Source organism: Muntiacus reevesi, chromosome 3, assembly GCF_963930625.1.
Source record: "Muntiacus reevesi chromosome 3, mMunRee1.1, whole genome shotgun sequence".
Taxonomy (NCBI): domain Eukaryota; kingdom Metazoa; phylum Chordata; class Mammalia; order Artiodactyla; family Cervidae; genus Muntiacus; species Muntiacus reevesi.
The window spans coordinates 212,883,495-212,894,067 of record NC_089251.1 but is presented as its reverse complement, the minus strand read 5'-3'; the positions used below and the strand labels follow the sequence as shown (position 1 = coordinate 212,894,067).

Genomic DNA, 10,573 nt, shown 5'->3' with positions numbered 1-10,573 from the left:
AAACACTCACACCCACAAACAACTGGAAAGCAAAACGGCAGACCTAATAATCCTTGACTCCATGTCCAAATGAAGTTGAGGCAATATTACTTTCGCAGTATTTGTATTCTGCCCAGTATATCACACCATGAGATTCCTCAAAAAACTGAGAAGTCTGAGAGCTACAAAATAGAAAGCAGTTAAGGCAGTTGATGTCTACATTTGGATTTCTTTTTTCAGGTTACATGTCTAAGTCTCCATCGTAGGCTAAGGTCAGAGGCTTCTGTTGGGGAGGTGTGCTTTGATGTGGTTTTGGCTTCTTGCTGTAAAGGGAAAAGAATTCTTGAGAAGAAGAAAGTTCACAGAGCTCTGTTTCATCTGCCAAAGAAAACTATGAGGTACAGAGGTCCAAGTGGTTAGACAAAAGACTGATTTCTCAGGACTGGAGGGTTCCTTTTTGGAATACTGGTATACTTTAACCCTTAAACCAGGAGAAGGCTTCTTTTGCCCCAAACTCTTAAAAATAGTTTAGTGGAAACAATGAACTTGGTAAAGGGCCACTTTCCTTTGTTTATATGCTATAATGTGAACATCTGCTGCTCACTAATTCTTAAGCTACTAAGACCTCCGCAGCGCAGATGTTTTAACATCATAAGTACCTAGAACAGCCAGATTCTCTTGCTTTACTCTGCTGCTGTTTTTAAGTAAACACACTTCTGCTCTGGCTTGAAACCTGGCATCTAGCTGCCAAGTTACCAGAGTCTGTCAGGAGAATTTCACTGATGTTGTACCAGGCAAAACCATTCTCTTCCGGTCTCTGTGCTCCCTGAGTTTGACATCTTTGCCAGGTTAGAGAGGGCTGTTCTTGCTTCTCACACAGAGAGAAGCTGAAACTCAGTTACATTCCCCAAACTCTCAGTGAGGTCCCAGATCTGCGGCAAACCATGCTTCATTATGCCTTTTGATTCTCAGTGTGGGTGAGTGTCAACTAATGGGTATTTACAGTTTAATTCTGCTACACACTGCCTTCCCCACCATCATTCTGTCTCCCTTCTGTCCTCAGTGTCTAGGCTTTGCCATGGCTTCAGAGCCCAACTCTCTGTGGGTTGTCCTCACCAAGAGGGAGCCACCTCTGGCTTTGTCTCCAGATTTCTATGTATTTATTTTACTGCAGCGTGTTATTAATTGGATGCACATACTAAGTGCCAAACCCTGGGCTGAGCACTTTACATAAAACATCTCAATAAATCCCAGGCCAAAAGTGAGAGGAGGCGGCACTGGGATTATCATTATCACTCGACAGAGAAGGACTAGAGAGGTTACTACCTTCCTCAAGTCACTGAATGAGTGGCAGAGCCTAGAATCCAAATGCATCTAGTACACACAGGAAAAACACTTTTAACCCTTCAGTGCATTCTCCTTGTATCCACATTATTAATTAGGCACTTGGTAGAAACAACTCTTTTGTTTGTACATATAATTATTTTTTAATATTTTGAGTGAATGTAAATTAAAAGCAAATATTTTAATCTGTACAATTGAGTGGCATTTTGAACATTATGTTGCAACGTTGCATAATCATTACCCAAAAAGGAAACTCCTCCCAGGAAGCAGTCTACACTTTGGAACAGGTAGCCTTTGGGACACTTTCTTTCCAAATGCCATTCTTTAAGGCAGCTCTGAGAAACCAGCATTTATCCAAAGGAGACGACTAATGTAATGCTTTATATAAGGCTATATATTTTACAAAATGCAATGTAGTAAAGGGAGTAATTAGGAACCATTATCGACTCAATATTTGCATTACCCTTCCCTTAATCATATGTTGAAATCTTAACCCTTAATGTGATGGTATTTGGAGGTGGGGGCCTTTGGAAGGTGATAAGGCATTCTCTACCCCTGGCAACCACCTATCAAATTTCTGCCTCTGTAAATTTGCCTATTCTGGATATTTCCTATGGAATCATACTGTATATGTGACTTTTTGTGTCTGGCTTTTTTTTATTTCATGACTAAAAAGTTGAGAATTGTATGATGCATGAATTTTACCACAAAAGAGACACATGTTTGATAACATTTTTTTATAGGGAGACTCTCCGAGTTTAAAATACTGAGGTTCTAATTCAGGAAACTTTGAAGCAATTTATAGAGGCTAGAAACAATTTATAGATGCTGGAAGCAATTTATAGATGCTGAAGAGGTGAATTAGAAATGATTTCTAAAAAGCCTACTGATAGGAACCAGAGATTCTACAGTGTCCACACCCGGCATACAGTGGGTGTCTGCGTATGACTGAGTGCTGGGCATGGGCTGTAGGCAAAAACATCCTCAACAGCGGAGAGGCAGAAATAAGCTTCAAAATTCACTGCAGAAGTATACTCACCCTAGGCCTGTTCCCCTTCTCAAAGAGCAGGGACTGCATAATTATCTGAATAACATCCAAATGTGTCTATATTAATATATATGTAGAATCCAGTGGCTCTAGTCACACTGTCAGGCTCCAGCTTGGGTCCAGAGCACACTAATCTGCATTTAAAGGGACTAAAAACTCACACAAATGAGAATTTACAACAAATTGTAACTGACAGTTTGTCTATTATCCACCTTAGGGATGGTAGTAGAAGGTGTCCTAATGTCCAAAAGAATAAGAGGACTTTCGTTTGGAATGACAATAGGATTCTTCTGCCTCCCCCACCTCCTGCTGTTTTAGGGGAAGAAAAGAGAGGGGCAAGAAATGAAGGTGTTTCCAGAGGTTCTGGCAATTCACTTTTTAAAAAATGTATTTTAATGAAATATAGTTGATTTACAATGTTGCTAATTTCTGCTGTATAGCACAGTGATTTAGTTATATGTATATATGTTCTTTTCCATTTTCTTTTCCAGTATAGTTTATCACAAGATATTGAATATAATTCCCTGTGTTATACAGTCAGACCTTGTTGTTTGTCCATTCTCTATACAACAGTTTACATTTGGCAATCCACTTTTTTTTTTTTTTTTTGAGGAATTGGCTTCTCTAAAAAAATTATTTTATTGGAGTATAGTTGATTTACAATGTCGTTAGTTTCTGCTGTTCAGCAAAGTAAATCAGTTACACACATACATATATCCTCACTTGGTCAGATTCTTTTCCTATATAGGTCATTATAGAGTATTGAATAGAGTTCCCTCCGCTATACAGTGATCCTTATTAGTTACCTAGGCTCAGCGGTAAAGAATCTGTCTGCCAGTGCAGGAGACTTGGGTTGGATCCCTGGGTTAGAAAGATCCCCTAGAGAAGGAATTGGCAACCCACTCCAGTATTCTTGCCTGGGAAATCCCACGGACAGAGGAACCGGGCAGGCTACAGTCCATCAGGTTGCAAACGAGTCATACATGACTTAGAGACTAAATAACAAGCATGTGACTCCCAATATATCCTGTCCCACCTGGGAACCATGTTTCTTTTCTGTGTCTGTGAGTGTATTTCTGTTGGTAAGTTCATTTGTATCTTTTTTTTTTTTTTTTAGATTCCACATATAAGTGATTATATTTGCCTTTCCTCACTCAGTATGACAATCTCTGGGTCTATCCATGCTTCTGCAAATGGCATTATTTTTGTCCTAACTGGCATTCATTTAGGGCTTCCCAGCAGCACCAGTAGTGAAGAGCTTGCCTGGGACTCCCCATGGACCAGGGGAACCTAGCGAGCTACAATACACAGGGTCAAACAGAGATGGACATAACTGGAGCGACTTAGCACACACAAGCTACATAGCAGGAAAATGGGAAAATGAAGTCCCGGGCTGTGGGGAAGAGCATGAAAAGACAACAGTATTGGCTACCAAAGGAGGTGGTGGTTAGAGATAAATTAGGAGATTGGGATTAATATATACTCACTACTTTTCATATACACTATATTCTACATGAACTAGGTACACAACAAGGACCTACATTATAGCAGAGGTACTCTACTCAGTACCTTGCAATAGCCTGTAATGGAAAAGAATTTGAAAAGGAACATATATATACACACACACCTACAGAGAAAGAAATGGCAACCCACTCCAATATTCTTGCCTGGAAAATTCCATGGACAGGGAGCCTGGCAGCTGTAGTCCATGGGGTCACAAAGAGTCAGACACAACAACTGAGCTTGCACACACACACACACACATATATAACTGAATCACTTTGCTGTACACTTAAAACTAACACAACACTGTAAAGTAAGTATGCTTCAATAAAAATAACCACCCCCCCCCCCAAAGAGACAGCAAGATTGCCTAGGAGACATCTAAACTTGGCCAGCCTCTAGGAGCTGTGCCTAGAAAATTCTGCTCAAATATTACTTGAATTTTTATATCAGTTTACAGGTATGGAATTGTGAACATTGTGCTCACCTCTAGGGGGAAAAAAGAGGGGGCTCCTAGTGTGTAGGCCTGGGATTTTTGTGGTGTGTGCTGGGATGGTTGTGATAAAAGCTTCATTTCATGATGTCTCTCTTCATACCATGTAAGCTCTCAACTGATGTATTAAAATCACAGCTATGAATGTGTGAAGGGCTTCCCTTGTGGCTCAACTGGTAAAGAATCTGCCTGCAATGTGGGAGACCTGGGTTTGATCCCTGGGTTGGGAAGATCCCCTGGAGAAGGGATAGGCTACCCACTCCAGTATTCTTGGGCTTCCCTTGTGGCTCAGCTGGTAAAGAATCCGCCTGCAATGCTGGAGACCTGGGTTCAATCCCTGGGTTGGGAAGATCCCCTGGAGAAGGGAAAGGCTACCCACTCCAGTATTCTGGCCTGGAGAATTCCATGGACTGCATAGGCCATGAGGTCGCAAAGAGTCAGACATGACTGAGTGACTTTCACACACATGAATGTGTGAGATCTGAGAACTTGTAGAGAGTTTAAAAGTTAGCAACCACTGACTAATGTGGTAATGCTGCTGAGAAGCTGTGGCTTTAGAGCTTCCTGGCTGGTTAAAAAGAACCCTAAGAGGAAGAACTGAGTAGGGGCCTGCCCTCTGCAAAGTCAGCAAATAGGAAACTTTCCTTTAGAAGTCCCTGCTCCCTTTCCTTTCCTCCTTCCTGATCTTTATTAGGAAATTCATTTAGAAATCCTTTTAAAATTATTTTTTCTCTCTTCAATTCTGCTATCAGGTAAGGTGTGGCCACCTCACTCACACTAAATCAGGACCCATAAATGCCTGGCCCATGCTGCCGCCACCCCCAGGCATCCTGTGCCCGCGGTGGCCATCTCCCATCCATCACACACTTCTTTCCTGTTGAGCCCAGGAATAGCCTCATAATTCTTCCTAATGCAGCACTCTTGACAGCCGCTACCACTTTTAGAGTTTGCACAAGGGAGAAAACCATTATGCAGCTCTGGCTGTAAGAGGTCATTGACTGACACGTTTTAAAGTCACTTTTTCCATGACCATTTGCATTTTAGCAAAGGATAAACACGTTAGGCAAGAAAAGTGAGTTCATTATGAAAAGACAGGTACGTGCTGGCACTTCTCACTACCCTCTCAAGCCACAGGACCCAGACCAGAAGACAATAACAGTCAGCCACTCATGAGGGCTGAGCCTCGGAGGTGGCAGCAGACTTTAAAACTTGAGAGCCCATTCCCTGCATTGCGCTGAGCAAGGTAGAATAGATGTGGTTCTCCAAGTAACTTCCAGGCACTATGTCTAGATTAACTAAAAACTCACCCAGTGGTCGTCCCCACTAAATGACCTCATGGATCTTTATTGCCAGGGGAGCTAGGGCATCAGTAATATTTCAAGAAACCCAAATGCTTATGGTAGACATACAAAGGATCATATCTAAACAAAGCAGTCCTTGAGAAGACTATTTTTCTCTATTTTCTCAAAAACATTTCCAAATGTTATTATAAATTGCTTTCATCTAAAGTATACACCTAACACCTGGCATGTTATAGCAGCTCTCTTGTCCTAAGCTTTTTATTTTGGAGGAGAAAATATAAAATCTACAAAACTGTCATCTTCTAACTCTTCTGCAAGCTATTTAATAGAAATAGATGCTGTGAAAACCTATTTGGATTCTTTAGGCAGCTCATATGTAACAGTAAGTGTTTTGATATCAATAGGTCTGTTCCCAGGTCTATAACTTACTTTACTTGGGAAATGAAGATCTGCTAAAAAATGTAAAAGGTGTAGACATTAAATTGAGTCTAAAGAGTTTTCAGGATTACTTAAGGACAAGAAATTACAGAGGCTGGAAGTCCAGTGGAAAGGGGTTAAGACATTTGGGGGTTAAGACAAATCTGGAGCTGATTCCCTTATATAAGTTATTAAACTTTTCTGAGTATGGCTTACTCCCTCTTTAAAATAAAGATGATATTAACGACACTTTATTGGATTATTGGAAAGACCAAATAAGGCAACCCTTATAAAGCACTTTGACATAAGTGAAAATTAGATTTTTTTCTTGACCTTTGAAGATCATGGGCAATAGATGTTTTTAGCTTATCCACTCATTGATTCATTCACTTATTTAATAAATATTTGTGAAACTTGTACTCTAAAAAATAAGCCATTATACATCTTCTCCCCCACCCCCAAGTCCTTATGGTTTGGTAAATGGTGGAAGATGTTTATACAAGTAACTACAATGCCAGCATGGAGTAAATGCCACAGGGTTGGTGGCTTATAAAAGTTATTCCAGGCTGTTTCACAAGGAAAAGTTGGCATTTAAATTTTTATTGGGAAGAACTGTTAGAATACCAATAACTTATGAAAATTAATTCTAGATATCTTTTAGAAAGAGGTTGTAGCCTTAAATTCAACTCCTATAAATATTATGAAAGATTACAATATAAAAAGTATTTTTAATGGATATCATAAATATACATGAGCAGTACAAATGAAATGACAAACTTCCCTAATATATGTTAATAGATACTTACATCTTGAGATAAAACCTCTGAAATAGCAACACAAACAGATTGAAAGAAGTGTTGTATCTCAACCAACTTGGATGGACATGAGTATAGTAAACTTGAAATGTTGACTTTGATGTAGAATAAGATTTTAAATTCTTCAATGATAAAGCAACAATTTAAATACATCTAAGCCTATGCAACACACTGGGGCATAGATAAATAGTAGAAAATGAAGCTGAAAGTGTTGTTTGGGCTCAAGTAGTGGAAGGCTTTAATTGACTTGCAAGGTAGCCAGAACATGACTTTCATGTTGCTGTCAATGGGAAATCACTGCTGGCATTTGAGGGGGAAAGGCGCTGATCACTTGACTAAGTTTTAAAAAGACTAATCTGGCTATAGACAGTTGAAAGGAGGATTTGTAGGGCTTCCAAATATGGAGCTAACTGCTACTTCCAATGGGGAATTATCAAGGGTGGATACTGAGGATGAAAAAAATAGATATACTATACATAAATATCTATATAATTTGGCCACTAAACAGTAGGGGATGATTCCCTTGACCTTTTACATTAAAAATTCTCTAGAAAATTATGTTTGTCATCACAATATAATCAATTCTGAGAGCCTAGAAAGGGCTATAATAAATATTTATTGTTGAAGAAATGGATTAAGGGTAATATACTTCTAAGTTGAAAGAAAGGGAGAAATGTAAAACAGCAGAACTTATGACTGTTAATTAAATTTTAATCTTTTGGATATTCAAAGAAGGAACCATAGAATCTGGAATTGGGGATGTGACTATAAAGTAGAATATATCTCAACTTTCACAGACTACTAGACTAGCTGATTATCTTACACTGTACTGGGCCATTGCTTTGACAGCAGTTTTTCATCTATCAAGTCTTTATGTTCTTTGTTTCAATTAAAGATCTTTTCCTCATCTTTTCTAGCTGTGAATGCTTCCTGTCACTCTCAAGCTCATATAAGGCTTTCCACTTCACATTTGTTCATTAAGACAGGATCTAGACAATACAAAATTAATTCAAGCATAATTGGTCAAATCATTTGATTTTAAGGTAAATGACTAACTGAAGGTGTTACTTTTTTATTGCAACACTGTGGAAGTATTAGCTGGATAGCAATCCAACTTCTAGAAATTCAATCTCAATCACTATAGGTGGCAGAAAGAATTAAAGTCACTTGATTTTCTTCAGCAACTTTCACTGACCAAGAGCAAAGACTTAAAAACCTGTGTAACCTTGGAAGTACGAGCTAAAATACAAAGACTGGATTTGAATTGAGATTAAAAACTTGGGCAAAAATTCTCAAGGAAACAGTTTGAGACAGATGATGAATATAAATATGTCGATTTAGAGAAAAAAGCAAAGTAACACTTTGATCTTATGAAAATTAAAAAAAAAATCCTTTGAAAAATTTCAGGAAGCTAATAAAATATTCTCAACACACTTAAAAACATTCAAAGGTGTTTACTTCTGTCTGGTTTCAAGATCGGCTCATCAAATAAAATATATTCTATGCAATAAACTAATCATCATTTTGTGAGAATAATATACTTTAGGAACTAGTCACTTACAAAACAGGGTTCCTGGAATGGACAATCAAATTTTCTTTTATGGTTGGTTACTGTAGATAAACACCTGCCTCTACTATCTAAAATACACTAATAGGTTTTTTGAACCAACTGTTCAACTTAACATACTTGGTAAAAATAGGTCAGTTTTAAGAAGAAAATTTAAGAACTAGAATTTTCTCAGCCTTGCCTGCTATTAGAGTTACCTGGGGCTCTTTTAATTACTCCTGCATGTGGTCAAGTTGTCTGGATGCTTAAATCAGAATCCCTGGAGCTAGAGATAGCAGAAAGGAAATTTTAAAAAAAGTACCTTGTAAAATCTCACCCCCCCTAAAATAAAATACGGAGGAATAAACCTGATCAAGAAGGTGAAATAAACCCACAAACCTATGCTCAATTCATCTTTGACAAAGGAGGCAAGAATATATGATGAAAGAAAAAAGTCTGTTCAGCAAGGGCTGCTGGGACAGCTGGCCATATGCATGTAAATCAATGAAGTTAGAACACATCCTCTCACCATACACAAAAATAAACTCAAGATGGTTTAAAGACTTAAACATAAGACATTATATCATATAACTGCTAGAACAGAGCATAGGCAAAACATTCTCTGACATAATTTGTATCAATATTTTCTTAGGTCAGTCTCCCAAGGCAATAGAAATAAAAACAAAGATAAACAAATTGGGCCTAATCAAACATACAAGCTTTTTGCACAGTAAAGGAAACCATAAACAAAATGAAAAGACAACCTACAAATGAGAGAATATATTTGCAAATTATGTGACTGACAAGGGTTTGATTTCCAAAATGTACAAACAACACATACAACTCAACAACAAGAAAACAACCCAATTAAAAAAAAATGGGCAGAAGACTTAAGTAGCCACTTCTCAAAGACATTCAGATGGCCAATAGGCACATGAAAAGATGCTCAACATCACTATTTATTAGAAAAGTGCAAATCAAAACCACAATGAGATACCACCTCATACCAGTCAGAATGGCCATCATTAAATATAGATACCAAATGGTGGAAAGAGCATGAAGAAAAAGAAACCCTCCTATACTGTTAGTGGGAATGTATTGAATAAGTTGGTGAAGCGTATGGAAGTTCCTCAGAAAACTAAAAATAGAAATACCAAAAAAAACCAAAAGAAATACCAAATGATCCAGCAATCCCAGTCCTGGTCATACATCCATACAAAACTTTAAAAAAATACATGCACCCCTATATTCATAGCAGAACTATTCCCAATAGCCAAGACATGGAAAAAAATCTATATGTCCATTGGCAAATGAATGGATAAAGAAATTTTTTAAAATAAATATACAATGGAATAGTACTCAGACATAAAAAAGAATGAAATAATGCCATTTGCAGCAACATGGTTGGACCTAGACATTAACACAGTAAGTGAAGTAAGTCAGAGAAAGACAAAAATATCCTACGATATCACTATATGTGAAATCTAAAATAAATAAATGAAACTGTCTATGAAACAGACTCGTGGAGATATAGAACAGATGTGTGGTTGCCAAGTGGGAGGGCGGTAGTAGTTGTAAGCTTTTATATATAGAATGGATAAATAACAAGGTCCTACTATATAGAGCACTGAGAACTATTCTCTAGATCCTGTCCCCATAATGGAAAATGAAAAAGAATGTGTGTGTGTATATATATGTGCATGCTGAGTTGCATCCGACTCTTTGCGACCCTATGCTCTATAGCCTGTCAGTCTTCTCGTCCATGGGATTCTCCAGGCAAGAATACTGGAATGGGTTGTCATTTCCTTCTCCAGGGTATGTGTATGTATTTGTGTGTGTGTATGAACTGAATCACTTTGTCTAACAGCAGAAATTAACACATCATTGTAAATCAACTACACTTAATTAAAAAAAAAAAAAAGAATCTCTGTGACTAAGTCCTGGTACTAAGAGGTACCAGGAATTTCCAGTGTATTAAACTGGTACTGAGCTAAATCAAAATTGTAAAATGGGAAAGCCCTGATTAATGATTTGCCTCGTATACCTGTGATATTATATGAAAGCCAGATACAAAGATGTTATTTCAAATGAGGACAATACAGATAATACTCTCCCCCTTCAACTATT

At 37.9% G+C, this 10,573-nt stretch overlaps 1 protein-coding gene across 1 annotated transcript in view; it reads right to left on the bottom strand.

The window, feature by feature from the left end:
* Nucleotides 1-220: 220 nt before the first annotated feature.
* Nucleotides 221-10,573, bottom strand: part of THSD7B (thrombospondin type 1 domain containing 7B) — an 828,580-nt gene continuing 818,227 nt past the window's right edge. Inside the window, exon 27 of the mRNA XM_065927840.1 lies at nucleotides 221-302. Coding sequence (XP_065783912.1) covers nucleotides 221-302 — 82 coding nt within the window. The remainder of the gene's footprint in view (nucleotides 303-10,573) is intronic.